This window comes from Trachurus japonicus, chromosome 15 (assembly GCF_045865225.1).
Source record: "Trachurus japonicus isolate A0001 chromosome 15, Traja_1.0".
Classification (NCBI taxonomy): domain Eukaryota; kingdom Metazoa; phylum Chordata; class Actinopteri; order Carangiformes; family Carangidae; genus Trachurus; species Trachurus japonicus.
Genome location: NC_140921.1, coordinates 11,454,238 through 11,478,610, shown reverse-complemented (window position 1 = coordinate 11,478,610; position 24,373 = coordinate 11,454,238). Strand labels below are relative to the sequence as shown.

Sequence of the window (24,373 nt, the reverse complement as noted above, 5' to 3'; positions counted from 1 at the left end):
GGCTCAGCCAAATTGGCCCATTCACATACCGCAGGCACTATGTGGCATTTCCTCTCACTGAGGAAGCGGCTGGTCTTAGCCTCGTGCTAATGACCACTGTTTGTCTCGCATGGCCTTATTGTGCGGCTGGTGTTACAATGGAAAGAGATTGTGAGTTGTGATAGCACTCCGTTTTATTCAGTGAAATAGATGAGAAGATAATTCAGAGAAAGAACTTGTGAATAGACGCGACATTCAGTTACATATATTGGAGAGAATGGATTTTCCCCATTCCTCAGAAGTTGTTGATCTCATTTATAGTGCAGGAACACACTCCCACTCCCACACACACACTCACACACACCACAGAAAGGAGGAACTCTGTTGCTGTGACCTTGAATACTCATGTTGAAAATCAATTGGCGTTCCATTAAGAATGATTGATGCATGTCGTTGGCTGCTACTTGTCCGCTTCAAGTGATGGGAGCAAATATTCCTCCACTTTAATGGTCAATAATACTCAAATCTCTCCCTCTTTCACTTTTTCACCTTTATTTCGTTGTGTGTTTTCAACTCTTGAGTGTGTCTGTGTCTGTGTGTGTGTGTGTGTGCTGACCTCTCCCCCAGTGGTGTGCTGGTGATGAGATTACAGTAAGCTGCTCTGCTCTTCGCCCTATCATCCCTATGCACAACACACAGATGCACAGGTGTCCAGCCTGTCTGCATGTGTTGTGTGCTGCTGCTTGTGTATGAATATATGCTGCTAACCTACATATTATTGTGTATCTGTTTGGAAGGCCTCTTTGATTTTGGATTGGCTCTCCAGCTATCAATTCATCAACTTATCACGCTCCTGCTCGCTCTCGCTCTATCTCTCTCTATCTCGCTCGCCTGCTCTCTGTCTATGTCGATTGGATTTGTCTCAGCTCTTTGCAGGCTTTAAAGACAAGGAAATCCTAATTGAATTGCTTTGCAACTCCACAAGCCAGTGTCTTAATAGACAACTTGACATCAATCGCCCTGCCTTTGTGCGCGTTCATCTGCATGTGTGTGTTTGCGAGAGGGACAAGTGTGAGTGTGTGTGTGTCTGTGGTTAAAAGCCTTCCCATTGATCCAGCTAGAGGCTGCTGTGATCTGCTTCTGCAGGAAGGCTCTCTATCCCCGCAGATCATCTCTGATCACTCATGCTTTCTCTGTGTTGATGCTTACCACTTATATATATTTTTTTTACTTAAAGGGGTTCTTACTCAGAGTTATTGTCTCTTCATGAATTTAGCAGAATACTTTTTGATGGTTCAGTTGGTAATTTGAATATCATGAACTACAGTAATGGAAATTAAGGCAGAAGAGGCATAGCATTAATTGGAACATTAATTGAATTAGCAAATACAGTGTATGTATCCAATATAAATAAATAAATATATTGTTTTACTAATATATTTCTGTTTCAATAGCAAAATGTTTTTATTTGTAAAAATATATACACATACTTAAAAAGTCCTGGTAAAAATCGGTGTAACCTCTTTCACAGTGAGTTTTTATAGAAACTATGATCCTTCCCAATGTTTTGCCACTTGGTGCCAGAAATTGAATTTTTTAAAGTCCACTAGAGATCTAACTTGAAGCATTCAGTACATTTTTAGCAATGACTTTTTTTTTATCTCTGATCTAAATTCTCACCACATGTTTTGACAGCAAAAGGAGAGACCATTTAATTTGACTATTATGTGATCTTTAAGCTTGTCCTACAGCTGAGAGTGTAACATGTGTGTCTATGATAAATCCTTGACCGTGGTGCGTCAGATGTGCGAGGGCTGGTGGAGAGGAACAGGAAAGCTGGAACGTTTGGGTCGGCGCAGGTATCCACCAGGTGAGAACATTTTCACAGCTCTTTATAGAAGGATGCATGACTTCTCCTCTGGGCTCTTTATCACCGAGGCCACACAGAGGAGTGGGAAGTGTGCAGTGCTTATTGTAAATGTTCCTCCTAAGAGTGGTCCACATCATACTGTGCCTGAAGCCAATGAGTAAACATAACCTGCTGTATCACATGTAGTGGATGTTTTTACAGTGCCTTGAGTGCATACCGTTTTAGTTTGGGTGGGAGTATAGATCTGAACCATCAACCAATCTTTTTTTAAGACACAGTTGGAGCTTCATAATCTTCACTTCTTAATCAAGTAACAACTAGAAGAGAAAAAGACCACAGTGCAGGGCAAATGATCTGCCTTTGGCCCATGCTACATCTCTTCAGTACTTTTTTTATGTAGCGAATCCTGCAGAATCAAACAGACACAGATGGAAACACAACCTGCCTGTCAAAGGTAACAACACCAGCAAACATAGAAGCTACATTAGATGAAAGTACATGCTAAGTAAGGGACAATAAAACAATGCCATAGAAATATTTTTAAGACAGATTGTAGTGATTAGTAGACATGCATAGACACTGTCCTGTTTTAAACTCTCTCAACTTAAATTCATCTTTGAACAAATACCTGCTGAATGATGCTGTATACTGTATGTGTATTGTAGTTTACTTCATTGGATGCTTAAACCTATTCACGACCTGTACAACATTAAGCTTTGACATTTTCACACGATAAATGGCTTTATTCAATTTTTGCTGAATATCTGCAGCTGACGGCTTTGGACCAACTTTATACCAAAGTATTGTACGGAGCTCCTTTGTGAATTAATGAATTGCAAACTTAAAATACAATCGGAGGAGATTCACATCTTGAATAAATATTTCAGTTTTTATAAATGTTCACATTATGTTGAAAAAGTAAATGACAAAAGATCAAACCTTGTTCCCTTCACACCGCAAAGTCGAATATGCATGTGTGCTTGTGTTCACATGCGCAGAGTCATCCAAGCAAAATGATTCCCTTTGATAAGGAGTTCTCATCCAGAAACCATCAAGAGAACTTTCCACAGCACACACACACACACACACACACACACACACACACACACACACACACGCTTCATATGTGAGGACAGACTAAAACGTAGTTAATTGTTGTCCCTGTCTCAAAAAAGGCATTTTGCCACCGACTGACTGTTTTCCTTCCCTACCACTCTCTCTCTCTCTCTCTCTCTCTCCCTCTCTCCCCCCTTTCTCTCTCCATTTCTCCCTCCTGCACATATTTACACGAGTGGAAGATGGAGTGAAAAAGTAAACGTATAATTAGGCTACATTACTTTGATTGTTTTCTTTTCAGATTATGCCTGCTGTCATCGCTGCACCGCAAGAGAGGGCGAAGGGCACGATGCGATTGGACAAGGGGAGGGAGAGGGAGGGGCGTGTCGCGTGATGGTGTGTGCACATGAATGCGTGTGTGCGTGCGCTGGGACCTCCTGCCGAGAATTGAGATTGTGTTTCTAGCGGGGCCTAATGTTTTGTTTACTGAGTGTTAATAATGCCTAATTAATAATCCCCCAATCTGCCTGACAGTCTGAGAGAGAGAGAGGGAGAAAGAGAGGGAGAGTGGGGGAAAATGGTGTGGAAAAAGAGATGGAAGAACAGTATGCAGTTTCAGCGCAGCCCTTACACGATCTGGATCGACCAAATAACAGCCAGAGAGAAAAAAAAAACGTCAACCACTGGTTTTCTACTTCAAAAACTCAACTTCAATGCTGTAAAGCACCAAACAGACTAAACAAAGTGGAAGATTGTTTGAGCGTGGTGAAAGACCAGTAACTGAGAGAGACGTTGACCACAACCTGGACGTTTAGAGCAGACCGGGCCAATTCTCCCCCAAAAATAAGACACTTACATGGAACAATACTTCCTGCTCAAATGACTTTGACACACTCGCCTCCAAATTGCAAAACCAATATGTAAGACCTAGTTGTGGTGGATGCTGATAATTTCCACTGAAACACCAAAATATGTGTAAACCTGCTGCAAAACCAGAAAGGTCTGGGTTTTGTCTTTAGTTCATATCTTTTATATTACATTTCTAGTATTAATATTTCCAAACTAAAGCTCCTTCTACTGTATATATTTCTGGTTTTGGGGATTTTATGGTTTATATTTTACGGTAATTTGCAAAGAATTTATTGTCTTTTTTTCCCCACATTCTGATTTATTAACAAAGAAAAATTGAAGAAGAGGACGGTGGATATTCAATAGCAACCTTCATGGATGTGCTCTTTCTGTGTGTGTGAGAGAGTTTGTGTGTGTGTGTGTGTGTGTGTGTGTGCTCACCTGGTATAAATGTCAAGTGTCATGTCAGAGGCTCCGTCTCTTTACCTCACAGATGACATGTCGTCCCTCCCCAATGCTTTCTCCAAGTCTCTACTGAAGCAGAAAAACAGTGGGGGTCACACACACACAGAGAGAGAGAGAGAGAGAGGTGTCATGGAGCAAAAAGTGAAGAAGCGATGGACGACAAAAGACGGACAGGCTGCTGTTGGTCGCTGCGCAGCTTCCTGAACGTTGCCGTCCTTCTGTCACCGGCTCTGGAAATACTTGACTGTGTCTGTTTTCTGTGTGTTACAGGGTGGTGAGGTGGGACTGCGAGTCAGACATTTCAGCACTAGAGGGTCACTTTGACATCGTGATGTGTGCAGACTGGTAGGTCCACACACACACACACACACACACACAGATTTATCTCTGTGTGTGTGCGTTCATGGCATTAATTTTCACTTTTGCATGACAGTTCTTGCAGGGCCCCCCACCAGCGCCTGGACCTTCTCCGCCTTTTCCACACACGCACATATACTCACACACATACACACACTCACACACACATACATACATATGCTCAGATGCCCGCCTGCCTCCATTTTACACCAAATTGCCTCGTTTTCATGCTTGGTGTCCCAGCAAATGGATGACTTAGGCAAATTGCAAATAATTGCGCCTTGACAAGGAAGGAGACACAGTAAGATAAAGAAAGAGTTGAGGGCGGATGGAGGGAGGAGCAGAAATGGAGATGGAAATGGAGAGACAGAGCAACATAAACATAACAATTAGCCCATCGGTCATTGAAATGTAGATCTTGCGGCTAATCAAGAATTACATCTGTTTTTATAGCTCAGTCGTTCTGCGTGAAATAAAATGCTTCAGGGTTTTCAGTGCATCCTGCACCTTGACTTCCTCAGAGAAAATGTGAAGGAAGATAAGTGTGATCCATGAAAGAAATTGCTCCTCGATCTGTACATGAACTGTCAAAAGGGATGGAATGTGCAACCTTGATATGCACACATGCACACACACACATACACACATACACACATACACTGTAGAGGTAAATAAAGGTGTAGGTAAACCTTCTGCGTCTGAGGCCTGGCCAGCACAAACCTGCACTGTTACTATAGAGAGTGCAAAAAACATGTGTTTTATGCACTGTCCACGTATTTTCAGCCTGTTGAAATGAAAAAAAAAGCAAATAAGTTATAGCATAACATTTATAACATACAAAAAGACACTGGAGTTGTGCAAATCTCTTGGTAGATCTGGGTGGGGTCCAATGCACATTTTGGCAGTCAAGGGGAGGGACTTTTAGTAGGGTTAGTCAAGTCAAGTCAATTTTATTTCTAGAGCACATTTAAAAACAAGTGTTGACCAAAGTGCTTTACATGCAAGATTAATTCAAACAAAGACAGGACAGACACAAAGAGACATTATAAACAACAAGTGAGTGGGAATGATGGGGAGTTCTCATGAAACTGAATTAAAAGCCAAAGAGAAGAGATATGTTTTTAGCTGAGTTTTAAAAATGTCTATGGAGGGTGAAGATCTGATTGTGGGAGACTATTCCTTAGTTTGGGACCAATAACTGAATATCTGGGTATCCACTGTGTGGTAGCAAAGCAACCGTCAGGAAGCTGAAGACTTCACCATCACTAGACGGACATCAAGAGGCATTCATGTGCAGCAGTTTTTTTTTAATAAAATGAAAGATGTGAACGGAGTTTGTGCCAGACATGTGGAGGTACCTAAATTTGGGGGGGGGTGGAGTTCATGCAAACCTTTAGATGAGTCAGAAAGGAGAATCAAGAGTGTTTTAGTAGAAGAGGAGAACCACTGACCTTGACTGGTGATATTGCTGGATGATTAAAGGAACACTTTGAGGAACGTCTGAGCTTCATGGCGTTTGTGAAGGAGTCAGGAAGATTTCTGCAGCCTTCTGGTGGAGGTCACCGGGGCAGTCAGGAATTTCTGCAGTGGTGAGGTACCAGGACTGGATGAGATTCACCCCAAATTGAGGCAGCTTGTCTTGAGTTCATGTCTTTTTGTTAAATTGGTTGACGTTGATGACTGTGCCTGAGTGCTGAAGACATGGTGCATCCTCTGTTTCAAGGACAGGTCAAAAACAGTGGGCCAGAACCTTCCCTAAGGTTATTCCAATTTTTTTTTTAGATGTGAGTAAACAACATTTTTGTCCATTTATCCTCCACAAAACGTGTACACTCCACTTTCACACATGCATACACACGTGGCGAAGATGGACATGCTGTTGGTTAAGCGAAAGTTCTTGAGTATTTTGCACCATCTGAGCAAAATCAACTTGTGTACAGCACTAGCATTGGTGTATCTGTCTGTGCAAGTGTGTGCATGTGCGCTAAGTGCAGCATTAGCAAACGCTGTTATCATTATTGTAATGTCACGGTCATTACAGGTAATAGTCAGGTACAGCACTCAGAGAGAGAAAGAGAGCAGGCAGCTAATAGAGGATATTTTGAGGATATTAACAGACTGGTGTATATGCACATGTGTATGATAGATAGAAGCAGATAGTGTGAGAGCAGAGTAAATTGCATGTGAATTTTTGATATCGCAGGTTCCTCAGATTTCCCATTTCTCTCAGCAGCAAAGCGCACTTTAGCCATGGCTCTGTGTGTGTGTGTATTGCAAGATGTCTTTGTGCACGGTACCATCTCTTCTGTGTCTGTGTGTGTGTATGTGAGCGAGTGATTGTGTGATAATTGCAGTGGTGGTGGTTGAAGAGTGATGGCTGACCGATTAACGGGCGCGTCATTGTGATGATCACCTGCGAAAAGGTCAACAACGCAGCTTCCACTCCGATTAATTATAGCTCCTACCAGTAGCAATGGAACCACCGCTGAGAAGGGAGGAGAGCAGACGGGAGGAGGGGAGTAAGGAACGGAGAAGAGTTTGACGAAACATTGTCTGTCTGTAGTCCATTATCTGACAACTTCTTTTTTATATATCTTATATATCCTGCCAATTTTTGGATGGGGGCGGGAGGGGGGATGTTATGCAAAAGAAGGATCATAAATATGGCAACCGCTTTACCAACTCTTGACCATGATGAAACTGCAGCACTCAAATAAGACGTCACACTTCAAGGTCACACAGTAGATAGAATTTTTGATTAAAAATAGTTTTACAGTTATTTAAACATAAATAACCTTTGTTGAAAAGAAATGTCCTTCACATATGTCATACTATACTGTACATACACAGTATAGAGCCGTCATGCTTCATGTTACAAACATACTGTAGGAACATTTCCACCACTGCTGTCGGCCATTATTTCACAGGGTGGTTGGTATTAAACCTCTTGAAACACACTTCTTGTTGTTCGTGCTCTCCGTGCAAGCGGCTTATTACCTATACACCTGCAGTTACATTTAATGTGTGTTGACCTTTAGTGGCCATAGTGACTGTGACTGAAGTGTATAGAGTGTACAGTATAGGAGGTGGAGAACTTGTATACAGGAGCCAGCTGTTTGGTTCACCATTGGATCCACAAAAAAAACAGTCGATGAAACCGATCAACATTGTTTCTTTTGATCCATGACTGCATGTTTATTATTGTAAGCATGACAACAAGGATTCACTTAGGAACCAAACTGTCAGCATTTCATAAGCTTAACCTTTAACAGCATCACCCATAAAGGGCCATTCTGGGCAAATTCAACCTGGAGCTGTAGTTTCCTAATATTTTAGGTCTAAAAGACGGATTCTTAAGATTTTCTTTTTGCTCCTGTTTTGCAGTAGTTCGGCCTCTCCCCGCATCGCCACAGCAGCGTATAATGGGAGCAGACCGATCTTATGCTGTTTAGGCTGTTTACATCCCTCAAAACCGCAATTTTTTCTACAGACAGAAACTGCCGACATGTTTGTAAATGGAGCTGTAACACAAAGTCTCACGCAAGAGTGAAGTTGACGCACTCACAAGTTTACAGGCAGAATAAACAATATCCAGACTTACTCTTATTGCTACGAAGACGTTGTGGCTCTGAGTTGAACAAACGGGAGAGTTTCAGACGACCTGTAAACATAGTTAGGCATAAACTTGACTCTCACGCAAGACTTTGCGAGTTCACGCGAGACCTCAGGAGACATTTTATACAGCTCAAAAATACGGTTTTGAGCTGTATAAAATGTTGATGTTAACAGCCTAAACAGCGTAAGATCGGTCGGCTCCCATTATCCGCTGCTGTGGCGATACTGGGACAGACAGAACTACTGCATAACAGGAGTAATAACAATAGGCTTTTTGAAAATAGGCTCCACTAAATATTATGAAGTGTTACGTAGAGATCCAGCTCCAGGATTCATTGTGTGTCCAGCAGTTTAACTAGTTTAGCGAGATCTTTACGTCCATAACTCTGAGATTTACAGAGAGAGACAGACAGTAATGCAGGAAGGAACAGTGGAGTGGCATGTGCACCCTCACATCTACTGTGTGTGTGTGTGTGTGACAGAGAGAGAGAGAGATTCCTGCAGTGGGCATGTGGATGGCAGAGAATCCTTGGCTGGGATGTTGGCATGTTTGCTTTTTCCAAAAACTGTCCATGTGTGGGCACGGAGATAAAGCCTTGTTGTGTGTGTGTGTGTGTGTGTGTGTGTGTGTGTGTGTGTGTGTGTGTGTGTGTGTGTGTGAAAGAGTTTGTTTATACGTCTGTGTGGATTTTTCAGTTTTTGTACAATATCTGTGTCATTTGCATCTCATACATTCACATTTTTGTGCATTTTTCATTCACACGCCTCTTTTGTGTGTTGAATCTGATTAGATTATGAACTTTGGATTTATCACTGACACATGGACATAAAGACTCGTCCTCTTTGAAAGCTCTACGTGATAATTTGGCACTTTAAACAAGTGAGTGTTGTTCGGTGCTTGTAGATGTTTTTTTCTCATTATGTTTATTTTATTACACCAAAACATCCTAGTCGTAGAGCTACAGTAGGTGGCCTAGAAATAAAATATCTGATTTTATCACACCTGCAAAAGACAGCCGTTTTCAACCATATATACTAACCATGTATATACATGGCTAAGAACTTCTGTCACTCTGATCAAAACAGGTTGGTGTTGGACACTGATGAGTATTCAGAGCTACTGTAATTCTGACACTTGTTCAGCTGTCTTACCACCTCAACAGTGATTTCTAGAGACACGCCTCTTGTCTTTGCCAAGAAATGTGTAAGTCGCTTTCTAAGAATGTGATTACAGTTAAAACACATTCAGCACACACACACACACACACAATGCACCACTCTATACTCCTTAATAGGATGAAAGACTGAAACCAGAGTGATGTCGTCAGTTTTGGCATTAACTGTCCTTTTACTACATTGCACTCTATATTTAACTTTTGTCACGTGTTGGTTTGTTTCCTTTTTTGTACTCAATCACTAGATTGTGTTTCTATTTTCAGTCTTAAGTGGCTTATAGTTCTGGTGTAGCACGTAGTAGTAGCACTGCAATTCCTGGACAGTCTCGGATGGAAACAAATTAATTAGATACCTTTGAAGTAATTTGTTTAAGCGCAGTAGAACAAGGAAGTACTTGTAAAGAAAACTGGTATAAGAACACTGCTATAAGACAAAGGGGTGATATAAAAACACAAGTATAGTACGAGTTTAAAAATCTGAAATACGCATTCGCCCTCGTACCTTGACCTTTGACCCTTGAGGAAACTACAGCGTAGTGGATGATGTCATGTATTTCCACGGTCTCACCCTTGAACAACATCCTTTATGTTCACATACGTGTGTAAGCAGACAAATATAGCAGCAGTGCTCCCTCTCTCTCACACATACACGCATGCCCGTGTCGTGCACTTTGACCTCCACTCAGTTTTGACTGGAGTTCGCTGGGCCGTCCCGGGTTAGAGGGGTCAGTGTGAGACAATAGGCCCCTGACAGTCTGGGGGCATGTGGGGTGACTCTAGAGAGGGGACCACCACTCAATTTAGAGTCCATAAATGTTAGCCTGACATCATAAAACAATAAATCTCAGCCAAGCAGCGAAACAGAATGAAAAGCAGCACAAGAGAATAATTTACTCAACTGTCAATCTACAGTCTACACTTTATTATATGGTGAAAGTAAAGAGAAGACGAGACTCAAACTGGCAATAAATTACCTGTCTGAACTGTTTCTAGAAGTGAAATCATTTAAATTTTTACTTAACCACATAGTGCATGTGTTTATTATAGCATTATAGCATTATGGTATAAAAGAAGAGTAACTTTTACTTTCTGCACTTCAAGACGGTCTTATCTCATCTCTGACTTTAACTGTTGCCCTCTAAATGACACACTGTCCCTCCCCTGCCCTCTTTTTGTCTGTGTGTATTTCAGCTGTTACCTCCACCCAACCGGCCCATGCACTTCCTTGTTTTCATTACCACTCACTTTTTCCGTCAACTGATATCTGTGGCAAAATAAACCAAACACAAACCTCTCACCATGCAAGTCAAATAAACTTTGCACCTCTGTCTAACCCTTAGAAACAATAATAAACGCAACACCTACATACACACATCCTGGCCCTGTGCTGAGAGCTTGTAGTGCTGTGTGTAGTGCTCTTCTATATTTTTGTCGGCATATGGGCAGAGATGCAGTGAGGAGATGCTGTGACATGTACCGCTGATTCCTCACTGGGCGCGGAGGATTTTGAGCGAGGAAAGGTCAGGGGCTGTGATTGGAAAGTTGCCACTCCATCGGCTGGTTGAGCGGATGTGTGGGATTATGTCAAATCTGCACTGTATTGTTGCATTTTAGTCAAATTATTCCACTCTCATCTGTGATAATAGGTGCACACAAACATACACACACACTCACACAGCGCTCTACTTACTTGCATAATGGATTGAAATCTGTCTTTGTGGACATAGAGACAGGTGTTACTTTGTTTAGAATGATTGGAGTTGATTTGTGTGTGTGTTCCCTTGTGTGTGTGTGTGTGCGTGTGTGTGTGTGTGTGTGTGTGTGGCCCGAATCTCCATCCAATCCAAAAATCATCCCCATTATATAAAACCAACTTGTTTTTCAAAAGTGTATTATGTTTGGATGAGGAAGTTAAAACCTGAGTGAGTAATTGTTCAGACTTGTATTAAACCCACATTTCTCTTTCTTTCCACCGAAACTCTCAGAAATGCTCTCGCAGCTCTACAATGAATTCAGTATCTTTGTTTCATCCTCTTTCACTAAGCATAATTTAATTTTGAAGAAAAAAAACTTGTTAGCGCTAAAATCCCACTTCTTAGCTTCTTCCAATTTCCTTGTTTCGGGCGTTGCTTTATTTCTGTCGAACAATGAGATATTTGCAGAGTGTGAAGTTGTTAATAATTTGCTTTTATTCATAAAATACCCAATGGGCCAACAGAGAATGACTAACCTACATTTTCCTATTTACATCTATGGCACCAGAGCACCGATCAGACACCGAAGTTATTGCACATTCACCTCAGGTCCAACCACGTTTGGAACAGGTAGAAGTTAATATAATGATATTTTTTTCAGCATGCATGACTAATGATCTGCTCTTTTTGTTAAAAGTTCAACGACTGAACATTATTATAAGACATGAGTTCAAGGGGCGGTGCGTGGCGCAGTGGTTAAAGCGGCCACCCCATGTAGAGGCTACAGTCCTCAACGCAGGCGTCCCCGGTTCGAATCCCGCGTCGGGCAGACCTTTCCTGCATGTCATTCCCCCTCTCTCTGCCTCTCCCTTTCCTGTCTATCTTACTATGTACTATCAAATAAAGGCAAAAAAAAGCCAAAAAATATACTTTAAAAAGACATGAGTTCAAGAATTGAACTTTAATAGCATAAACTTAATTTGGTAAAGCTAAGGTAAATCTGCCCAAATAATACAGATGTAAAGTCATTTAAAAAAGCTTCCTCTGTTTCAGTTGTTTTCTTACTAAAATGTGTCTAAAACTATGCCATTCTCTAAGAGGAAAAAGTCTCACTCTGTATTTTCCTTCCTTCTCTGTCTCATACACTTTGCTCCTCTGAAAAAAAACATCTTTATAGACTTGCTGTGGCTCCACTCATTATCCATTCATTTCTGCATTAACAGTTATACATGCTCATTATCCTAATGCACGCTGACATACACAACAGCATATACGTCCCCACTCTGCCATTGAGCATCCTGATCATTTCAGCTCCAACTTAAATGTCATCATACATTAGCAGTGCTATAATTTAATATTTAAATGTGTTAATCATATTGAAGTGAAGCTGCACAAACACACACACACGCAAATGGTCAAATTCACATATACAGGAATGTACATACTGTCTGTGAAGTTACAGCACAAAGGTGTTTAATGTACAATGGAAGCAGTTAATTAGATTTTGTTAACATTTACTTTGATTCTTTTTTTCCACTCTCTTTGTTGTTTTTGTTCATAAATCTTAACATTTACTGCACGGCGCACATTCCAGGTATTAACAACACTAATTCAAGTTGCTTTGTGGCGCTTTGAAGTATCTTTATTTTCACACATACGCACATGTTTGTGTGTCCTTGGCATGTGTGTGTCTGTGTGTGTGTGTGTGTGTGTGCATTTACTGTCAGCGATTATATCTGCACACGCTGGATTTTCTGATGTTCTGAATTCCTCTCGCTGCCTCATCAATAGGGCCGAGGTGGAAACACATGGAAACTCAGACGTAAACAAAAAAGGAAGAGCATCTTACTCATGCAAATTGTTTTTCCCTTCTTCCTGTTGGTGGATTTATTTGTAAACAAAAGAAAATAAATAGCCTGCTGCTTTATCTGGAGCTGCTATCGTATGAATGCATTCTAACCTGACTCTCCCTCTCCCTTTCAGTTTGTTTGTCGACCAGTACAGAGCCTGCCTGGCTGATGCTATAAGGAGATTACTGCAACCCAACGTAAGTGTGTGTGTGTGATTGCCTCTGTGTGTCTACTGTATATATCTCTGTTTATCCCCTTCCTCTAAATCACCACCCACTCTTCTCAATCATAATTAGGCCTCGCCCCAAACCCTATACACATTAATGGTCTGACAGGATTAATATCATGTAATGCTTTAATGCTTATTATGAGCAACTTGAATGCATCGCTCTGATCTCCATCTCTCTCTTTCATGCCTTCCCTTAATCATAAATCCGAGGCAACTTCTCCCTTTTGGCCTCGCGATAAGACCCCATGCTGTGACAGCCAAAGCAAATGGGGGGAAAAAAGCAAAAGGCTGGAAGAGATAGGGTTGAGATTTATATTCATCTGAGGGAAAAAGGGTGCATTTTAAGTACAGAGGCCAGAGTGGTGTTGGGAATATCTGTTTATGAAACAGAGTTTAAAACGGCACCGAGGGGAAGGAGATAGGGAGAAACAGAAGGAGGAGGAGGAGGAGGAGTAGGAGGAGAGGACACAGGAAGGGAGGGATGAGGGAGGAAAGACATGGATCAGAGGGAAAGCAGGAGGGGGAGCAATGAGCGCGATGAAGGTCTGGAAAAGATGAACAGCGGGATGGAGGAAGAAGAAGAATATCTGAGTGTGTCAACATGGTTTTTGTTGGAAATCTTTTCTAGAGAGGTTTTAAATTACAAAACAAACAAACAGCAACTTTGACGTGAACTGTTTTCTGGAATTACTAAGAAGAAAGAAAGAAATGGCCCCTATGAAAACTGCTAGCTGCATACTCAGATAATCCAGCACAAATCGGGCGCTGTGTCTGGAAAGAGATGTTGCTGCTGTGTTTTTTTCTTCTTCTTGGAAATGTCATTTTTAAATGCTGTCAGCACCTCAAAGGAAATCCCATTCACTTCCATTTTATCGAGGTTTGTGGCAGTAATCTCCAAATCTGGTCAAAACTATCCTCATATCTACACACAGCTTTATTACCTTTGTTTCAAATGCAGAGGCAACTAAGATATTATGAGTGGCACGTTCAAGTTTCCAGTGTCCAATGACGTGTGCTGACATTTCAGGCAGCGACATGCGCAGTAACACCAGACGCGTGATGAATATGTGTACATGCAGAGGCTGATGCGGACATCTGGCCATTGTTGTACATCTGTGTGTTAAGTCTCTCTTCATGTCTCTCTCTTTAATCCAGCGGAGATAAATCAGGGACTAATATGATTTGAGTGTCGGGCCATCAGACTGTTGCTGCCACAAGCTTTGCCAAATATTTAATAATTTGCTAAGCTGATTAAACAATTAACAAAGCAACAATTAATTCTCCCATCTAATGGCACTAATTTGTTGTTTCTGACAAAGGTGGTCCATCCGGTGGGCTGGATCCCCCTTAATCAGCTGATTAGTGCCGGGAGGAATTTTGTCTGTTTGTTTGCTTTTGCTGTGTTTTTTAAGAGAGAGGGGGGTTCAGAGGGGGAAAAAATGCAACCGGATAGACAGATGAAAAATCATCTGTCAAACAGGGTGATCCTGCTGTTTTCACTGCCTTTGTGTTCGTTTAGCTTGTGTTGTGTCAGTGTCTATGTGTGTCTTCAGTGGTTGTGTGTGTGTGTGTTGGTGTGAGCATCCCTCTTTGCTCCATTTAATTAAAACAATAATAACACGATCAACATGAAATAAAACTGAAAGCTGAAGGATTTCAAAGAAACTTTGAACCTCTAGGTAATCCTCTTAGCATTTGCAGGACATCTGTGATGCATGTACACACACACAAACACTCTTTCTTTTCCTCTGTCTTTTTCTGTCTCACACACACACACTCTCAAACAAGTCACATACATGAGTAGACATATTTAGACCTTCACATGTGTTTTCTCATTTCTGGGGTTGATTAAAGCTTTAGTTTTTAGTTGTTGGTTCTTTTTTTGGTTTTTTATCATCTAATATGTACCTGGTGGCAATAAAAGAAAACAGTCACATTCAAGCAGTTAACAATTTGTGTGTAAAGGCTAACCAACAACAACATTATGAAGAATATGAGGTGCTAAACAGTATGTGTGACACTCATCTGGAGGACCAGGCAATAAAACCCCAAAATGTTATGATAAAAAATGTTCATATCAGTTGATAGAGATAATTTGACCTGAAGAAAAGTAGCAAAAGTAGTTTTAAAGGCCTTAAAGGAGCTCTAAGTAACTCCCAACAGTAAGAGTCCAGAATAAAAGTTGCAGGTTCAGAGTTCCTACCTTTAGCGGTAGAAAGCAACGCCAGTTTCTTCTTCTTCTTCTTTCATTTTCTGAAGCTTTATGGCTTGTCCCATCTCTTAATATTGCTTTACAATGTGGTTCTTGGTAGGATGAAGAAATACCTCTGTGTTTTGGGAGGTTTAAAAGGATTAAAAAACACCCAAAGGACAATCATGGCTGAATATCTTTGCAAGAAACAACATTAGCAGACAAAACATGTATACAACATATTTAAAGAAACTAAAATACTGCCATATTAGGTTGGCTCCATCATCATCATCATAAACAGAGGAGGGATCAGACTTGTTTGTTTATGCACCTGTGAAACAATTGGACTGCCTATTAAACAGTCATCTTATTGCTATTGATAAAGACTAAATAATAAAAACTTTCAAGTACTAACTCCCCTCTCTTATTTTGTACCCACAGGGCATGGCGTTGGTGTTCGCTCCACTGCGAGGTGAAACTCTGAGACAGTTTTGTCAACTGGCCCAGCAGGCTGGACTCTGCGTCTCTCAACACCAGCAGTATGACGCTCAGGTCTGGGATGTTCACTTAAAGGTAGGAAACTCAGGCACTCAGCACGACTCCACAGCACTGGACCCTGCACAGAAATAAGACACGAGAATCAGTTAAGTTTTGGTGAGAGAGATGACTCACATGCAGTCATCTAATGCAGGTGAAGTGCTCACTGAATCAATAACATAAATGATTGTTCATTTTCTCATCATGGATTTAGTGGTTGATGATTTCATGTTGTTGATTTAAGTGTAGTACAACTACCATATAAAAAGAAATTTGGCGGTGTCAATAAAATGTTTGGTGCAAATTGAAATGAATGAAGTTAAAACCTGGTTAAAGCAACTCAATTGCTTTCCAGGAGAAATGTGAAAAATCTGTTGCTTGCTTAATAAAGAGACCAAACACAATCCAGGCTGTGAAACGGGCACTCAGCTTTAATGAGGACTCGTGGATTAGCCTGTCGTTTGATACTCAGAGACACTTTGGGAGACACACCAGAGCAAAAACAAGCTGCCTTAACTTGGCACTGTGTGTGTGAAAGAGAGAGAGTGAGGGAAGGAGAGAAAAGGAGAGTGAAAAGAGAAAAGGAGCAACAGAAAGCACATGAGTAGGCAGTGTTAGAAGAAGTGGTGTCCAGCTGTTATCTCCATTACACACACAGCTACAGAAGAACAGGACAGCAAGGAGTGGGCTAAATTGGTGCACACATGTTCAGCTACACTGGTGGGACAATTGGACAGACTGGCCATTAAAATGCCTGTTAAAGTAACCTCAGCGAGGAAAATCTCACTCCTCCTCTCCGTCTCTCTGCACTAGCATACTCTACAAGTGACCCTTTCAAACTGTATCTGGGCTGAGGACACATTTACAGAAGTGACTGACTTAAGACTGAACTTGGTCAAATGGTCACAATCCATACTTGGCCTCCTTGTCCTCTCCCCTGCAGTGAGAGTGTTGGTGGCCGCTGTTTTCTAGTGAGGAAACCACATCTGGAGAAAGACACAGGCCAGGCAAGGCAAGACAATTTTATTAGTATAGTCCATTTTTTCAAACAGTTTGTCTCAAAGGGCTTTACATACATAGCATCATAACAACATCTTCTGCCCTTAGACCCTCACATCAACTGAGGAAAAACTCCCAGAAAAACCGTTTTAACCGGGAAAAATTGGAGAAACCTCAGACGACCCAGGACGGGCAGACGTGCAATAGATGTTGTTACAGACAAGAAAACAGTTTATAGCACAGAATATGCAAAACATAGAAATGTTAACAAGAGTTGACGAAGGCAACTTCTGTTGGGAGGAAAGGCATGGAGGGCAGGCCAGATTAATGGGAGGACTGGATGGCAGACTGGTTCATGGGAAGGGAGGGCAGGCTGGTTTAATAGCAGGGGAAGGGAGTGGGGGGTGGGGGTGATGCAGGCGGCGGCTGGTGCAGAGAGATGGGGCTCCGGTGGATTTGTGGAAACACAGAGACAACAAGGCCAAACTATAAAGTGCAATAGATAAAGTTAAAGATAATGAAAGTTCAAACTGTGCTAGAGTGGAAACACAGAGAGAGTGCCAAACTACAAAGTGCAATAGATATAGATGATGATAATGTGCAATAGATATAGATAAAGATAATTACAGTTTAAAATGTGCGAGAGGAGGGGAGAGGAGAGGGCTCCATGTAACCAGATGTGTCCCCAGCAGTCTAAGCCTATAGCAGTGTAGCTATAAAATGCTTCAGAGCTACCTGAACCAGCCCTAACTAAAAGCCCTGTTATAGAGGAAGGTTTTAAGCCTGGACTTAAAGTTATGGTTGGTAATCCTGTTCAGAAACACTTTTTGTTATACTGGGTGAAATGGTCCTTCTATCCTGAGAGTAGTCAATACATTATGTATTCAGAAAAAAGAACGAAAATACTCAGACCTTTGTGGCAGTTGCAGGAGTGACAAAACTCTGACCAATCCATGCTTTTCGCTCTGAAAAGCAAAAAATACAATCAGATGCCTTCATGTCTACTTCTGCCTACCTGTACGCCCAATCAAGCTGCCGTCTCTCTCCCTCTCTCCCTCCTCTTCCGTGCACGATCAGAGTCTTCACCTATGTCCGTGGAAAGGTGAAGGCGTGGCTTCAGAGGGAAGTCTGAGGAAACTGGTTGTGGGACTGCTGACTTGTGTGTTTTCAAAATGTGGCCTGCTAGAACCGTTTTGTCAGCAGTACGCATTTCTATCACGTTTTTTCATCGCTGTCGCTGTTATCGATCATCTGTAGGTGAGTTCAGCTGATCAGTGATATTTTCAAAAATCAGCCAGTGGTGATTGATCGGTAGCTGATCAATCAGAGCATCAATGGGGTCGCTCCATCCAGTGAAATACAGCCAGTTTCTGTTTTTCTGTTTTTGCAAACCTTGAAAAATATGTTATTGTAGCCTACAGTTAATATGTATTACAAAACACTCTGTATCGAAAATGTAACACCAGTAACATTTTTCTTACATAATACAGTACGTACTGCCATAATTCACTACTGTACATTACTGTTTTCCCTATAAATAAAGCACAATTACATGTTTCATATATTCTTTAAATGAAAGCACTCAATAAAGGATCACACAAAACATGATTGACTATTAAAAAAGTTCAATCTGGCTTAAAGCACACAGGACACATCCAGTTGTTCAATATCAAACCAAAACCACCATCCTTTCCCAACTAAAAAATAGTCTTTGGATGAACCATGCTTTAATAAACCCAAGACCACATGTGTTGTATAGGACTCAATTTTATATGTTGTAACTAAACCCAATGAATAAACAAACACAAAATGGTGTTTAATCTTCTGTTTAGTTTCCACTCTATAGCAGCACAAGAGGAGCTGAAGTCTGGAAAAGAACAAAAAACTATGGACTCGGAGGGGGAAAAAAACAAAGTTAAGAGGGACAGAAGTAGCCTCTAAAGTAGATGCTGCCATTACCTTAGATTGAAAAGAAATGCATCTTTGAAAAAGGTGTTGAGAGAATTGATGAGGCCTCAAGGCCACACAATACTCTGAATATTATTACAATATTTTCAACAGTGGAATAAATTTAAACTGAAATTGATTTGGGTAAAAAAAAAAAGAGAGAAAAAAAGAGCATCATGAAATTATGCTGGTTTTTTTTTGTTTCCTTTTCTGTGGTATGTCATGGGTCTCTCAGACCAATTAGCTCACTGTTGAAATGTACACTTCCCTCTCAGTGACACACACTGCTACACACACACACACACACACACACACACACACACACACACAAACACACACACAAGCACAGTGGGGTCAGGTGCTGTGTGCGGATATGAGGACAAGTTGAAGTGCCCCCCTCACAACTGAAGGTGATTAAGTCTCCTCTGCTTATCTTCTGATGAACACTCTGAACAACCCCTGTGTGCTTTCTTTCTGTGTGTGTGTGTGTACTTGCATGTGCCTGAATGACCATTCTACACACACACACACACACCTACACACCTACACACCTACACACACACACACACACACACACACTGTACGCACAGATAGGAAACAAGCTATATCACAATCCCACACAGACCAGACATCACTCAGACAGCATATTGGCTAGACATTACACACAAACACACACACCACATGATGATATCACAGCGAAACATACACTGCCACCATGCACGCACACACACACACACACACACAAATGAGCAGCTGCTGCTCATTTACACTACAGATTAGCTTTCTTCAGCTATATTTACTTTCAGTGGGTGGACCACAACACAAGAAAAATGCATATCAGACCCGACAGTGGAACACACACTATGGATTTTCTTTCACCGGGGCTTAAGACAATCAAAGACGTCTCCACCAAAAGCATGTATACATTCAGAGGAAGAACTGACACTGAAAAGCCTCAGTTAATTTTTACACTTTAGGTTATAAGCAAACACTCGTTATACTAAATGAACTTTTTCTGCCTAATTAATTTTGCTTATTTAGAAAAAAGAAATGGCCTCCTAATTTAAAAAAAAATACATATATTCTATGTTGCACTAAAATGTCAAAAAATGTCATAAATTTGTCGACGGAACAAGAATTTGTGCTACTGTGATTAACAAAATAATAAAACATGAATTTTTAATTCTATGGCAAATGTGTGCAAAATGACTGTATGAAAATCAATGTAAAAAAAATCAAATTAATATCAAGAAATATAATGAAATGGACTATGTAACGGATGAAACTCAACACTCACTCAGTCATTTGCTAATGATATAAAAACCACTCAAAGCTGTGAAATGATAATAATGAATTATCTCCCAATCTTTAACTGAGAATCCCAGCATAACACTCAGCCACGCAACAATATCACGCAATTGGTTGAGTTTCCACGTGTGTCGTTTTGTCCGAGTTTACTTCTTCTTCTCATGTTCCCTTAGCGACTCACAAGCTCCTCCATCTGGCACAGATGCTGCTCAACAAACGCAGCGGTGGGTATGCTGGCATCCCTCGCCGCGCCAGCTTTGACACACGTCAAATTTGATTTTGTTTGGAATATACTGCCAGTCCTCACATTTGCTTTGCATGTGTTTGTGTTTAAAAAAAAAGGAAAGAGCTGGGATTTTTTTTTTTTAAGCGATTCTTTACAAACCATCTCTAGGCCCCGTCTCGCTACTCTGCAGTTTTTCACACAAACACACACTTTCACCCACTGACACAAACACACTCGAGGGACTGCCGACAGCAGGCAGGCCCGATGTGCAGCAGTAGTGTGTCTAAGAACTGTGTGAGTGTGTGTGTGTGTGAGTGTGTGTGTGTGTGTGAGTGTAAGGCGTGTGCTGGGACGGGCAGACAGGGCTAGTGCGTTATCCTCTTATCCCCACTGTTGTGGAATAGAGAGGCAAGCAGCTGGAGGGACTGCAAGCAGCCTGATAATGCCAGCGCTATTTTCTAACCCGCCATCTTAATCTTGTTACTCAAATGGTTGTGAAGAGAGAGTCATGAATTTTAATTTCTCTCAAACGCACAAGCACACACACACACACACGCAAGCGAGTGTGTGTGCACATGTGTGGATCCCCCGTCTCTCTCACATGCATTAATAGTATCCCCACTGCGTCCATGCACTCACACTCTCCTCCCTGCCTCCTTCTTTTCTGCCTCCCTCCTTCACTCTTTTTCTCTCTCTCTCTCCTGGCTGCCCCCTTTCCCTCCCTCCCTCCCTCCCCCCCTTTCTCTGACATATCTTCCTTCACCCTTCTCTACTCTCCCTCCCTCTGTTCCCCTCTATCTTCCCATTTCCTACATCACGACCCACTTCTCTATTTATTCAAGCCTGTCCTTCTATCCCTTCCTCTACTCATCTCTCCATCCACCCAATCCCTCATTCTCTGTTTCCTAATCCTGCCGAGAGAGACCCCAGACATCCGGTTCATCCGTTCCTTCCTTGTCTCAGAGCCCCCTCCTGTCTTTTTTTTTCCACCTTGTTCACTTTCTCTCTGGTCTACGCAAGCAGGGCAAGAATAAACGAGAAAAAGCAGGAGGCAGAGAAATAGAGAGGCAAAATGAGAGCACAAGAGAGGGAGACAGAAGCTGGGGCGAAAGTGGCAATAAAATAAATGACTTGCACCTTGGAAAGGAAAAAAAAAGAGAAAAGATTGTGGGGGTGGTGGGGTAGGGGGCTGGGTTGAGAGCCGATTTAGCCAGCCACCCATGAAGCTGATTAGGCAGCCTGCGATCAGGAGGAACAGCTTTGCTTGTTAAACTTTTCACCTCTGCGAGCTCTCAGCCCTCACCGCGTTAAGCCCCCCCCTCCTCCTCCTCCTCCTCCTTCTCCCGCCTCTCTATCCCTCCATCCCTCCATCTATCGCTTCCTTGCTCCTTCCGCCTGGTAGAATTTGAATGTGAATGCTGGCCATGGTCCCCATAGCAGGCTTAGCATGGGGGCAGGCAGCTGCCCCTCCACGCCCAACCACCCCCTGGGCTGTCTGCTCTCCCTCTCTCTCCCTCTCTCTCTCCCTCTCTCTCTCTGGGGGTCACAGGTTCAACCACCGGCCGGTGCCTGGAGGGATGGCCACGGGAAGATAACACACATGAAGGGCACTTGGGGAGAAAGGGAGGGACCGATTGAGAGGGGAGAGGCAGACACGAGCAGTGTGTTCATGTTCAACAAAAAAGACCGAATTAGGAGGAGGGAAAAAAAATACCAAGGATGAGGAGAGAGACGGTGTTGGAGGAGGAGATCTCTCACTTTTTCAGGACGGGGTTTGGGAGTAGGGGAGATGAGATGTGAGAGAAAGAGAGAGAGCTGTGTCAAAGGAGGATGTGAAGCAGGACTTCAGGAAGCCATTTAAATCACACAAACCTTCTTATAAATCCTGTTCAAGACGCCACCTCTTCCCCTGGTTTCACTGACAGCCTGTAACTGTATAACACAGTGTGCTGCTGATAAGATGCGGCATCACTTTACCCTGCTCCATCTCTTTTGCTTCATGACGAAATTTTGTTTTCAGTTATTTATCTATTTCATTTTAAATTTCCAGATTAGACACTTTAACCTGTTGTTTTTATCTAAAAGAAGCTTCAAACACTCCAGTGATTTCAGCGATTACATTATGTTTCCTGCACTGACACAACTATACTGCAATACACTGCATTTCTAAATTACAGCCTTGTTAAAATAATTTATTGAAGTGCAGCTAAATAAAGAGACCGGCAAGTGATTATAGTTTCACTGAGGCCTTCTATCCTTACAGCAGAACAAAGCCTATAGATGTTCTCCTTTTTCTAAGTTAAATCGAACTAAACTACCAATACTTTTTAAAGAATTTTAATGGTAATAAGTTGAATTTTTTTTAATCTTATGTATTACATTTATTTTACTATGATGCTGCATGGAAAAATTGGATTAAACCAGAACAGCTAGAGCCCACAGCATCATGATTTTAGTAAGTGCCAGAAAACCACCTCATTTGTTGTGAAACCAGCCCAGGTCGGGGTCGGAGGGGAGGTCACTGGCAGAGCCACAGATGCCGGAAGTGAATGTCGGGTCAGTCTGAGTTTCTGTTTGTTGTGAAGAAACCTTTTCACACTGTTCTGCACTATCCTGTTCTCACCACACACACGCCCCCACACACACTCACAGACGATCACACACTCTCACATGAGCGGAGCCCACTAAACTCACTTTCATAAGTCTCTGATCATTTGGCCAGACGCTGAGCGAGCTGATTAGCTGGTGCATGCTCAAACTGCCAAGTCTGCTTAAGAGGGCACTGAGTGGGCACCACATGGGCACCCCACAAAGCTCAGTGTGTGTGTGGGTGTGTGTGTGAGAGAGAGAGAGAGAGAGAGAGAGAGAGAGAGAGAGAGAGAGAGAGTTTGTGTGTGCAGATACGTACCACAACGACACCGGAACACCTAATCAATTAAGTGACTGACAAAAACTTGATTGGAAACTAATATGCTGATAATGAATTAGTTGTTTAATTTGCTCATTATAGGTTCTCAGGTATCACAGTAAGCTGCTTTACTGAAAATCTTTGGGTTTTGAGCTGTTGGTTGGACTTTAGGAAATGGAAATGAAAAATATATTCATTGAGAAAATATTAGAAGTTGCATTGAGAACTAAGCTGGTTAAATATTGAGTGTATGTTGCAAATGATTAATGGTATTGCTCTTAAAATTCCATAGGAATTCATAGGGGTGTGAATCAAATTGGTGTTTATGTTTTGTCAACTGTGGTGGTAAAGTTTTCTAATTAAAGGTTCACTGAGGCAAATAATAAAATAAGAGTAAATGTTCTTCCACACTCTGCAGAATATTTTAGTTGGTATTGTTTTAATTGCTTTTCATGTTTCGTCTTCCTCAGATGCAGAGAGAGGGAAAAGAAGCGTACGACGAGAACATCCACTATCCTCTTCTCATCACCCTGACCAAAGGACCTCAACCTGCCAGCCACTCTCAGTAAACCAAAACAAGTGAGCCCTCATCTCCACACAGCACCACTCCACATGCTTTTGGATATTTGAAATGGAACGATGCTACAGAGTTGTATCAACAACGTGATCCACATGTGATCTAAGTGAGGAGGAGGCATTGCACTGAAAGAGCAGTATTAGAATACAGTGGGGCTGTGTGTGTAGTCAAAGTCGAGAGAAAGAGATTTTAAAAAAGTTGTGGCCACTTTTGAAGCATTTATATATTTACATCGGCCACTGAGAGGATTTATCACTGATGGTGCAGAGAATATTTGAGTGTGCGTGTGTTGTAGTTTAAAGTGCTGGTGAGGAACGACCTCAGATCAGATCCAAAGCAGTGCAGATAGATGCACCGAAGCTGAGGAGAAAACAGAGGTGGATATATTCTTGTATGTTAGTTTGTTTTTAACCATGTGCCATATATATATATATGCTTAAAGACCTCAGCCCTTTAATCAGGTGGCCTGTCACAGTGGTAGTTGACAAGACACCTGATCAATCCTCCCCTCGTCCATTTGGTTAATTTACCATCCAGGAAA

The 24,373-nt window shown here is 41.8% G+C and overlaps 1 protein-coding gene across 2 annotated transcripts in view; it reads left to right on the top strand.

Annotated features, from left to right (window-relative positions):
• Positions 1–24,025, top strand: part of camkmt (calmodulin-lysine N-methyltransferase) — a 99,787-nt gene extending 75,762 nt beyond the window's left edge. Inside the window, exons 7-11 of one of the 2 annotated variants that reach the window (XM_085799585.1) lie at positions 1,783–1,849; positions 4,490–4,564; positions 13,044–13,107; positions 15,772–15,903; positions 23,726–24,025. In XM_085799585.1, coding sequence (XP_085655711.1) covers positions 1,783–1,849; positions 4,490–4,564; positions 13,044–13,107; positions 15,772–15,903; positions 23,726–23,824 — 437 coding nt within the window. In that variant the 3' untranslated portion in view covers positions 23,825–24,025. Of the gene's footprint in view, positions 1–1,782; positions 1,850–4,489; positions 4,565–4,652; positions 4,957–13,043; positions 13,108–15,771; positions 15,904–23,725 lie in introns of those variants that run through there. The other variant, XM_085799586.1, reaches the window with a different exon arrangement.
• Positions 24,026–24,373: the final 348 nt, after the last annotated feature.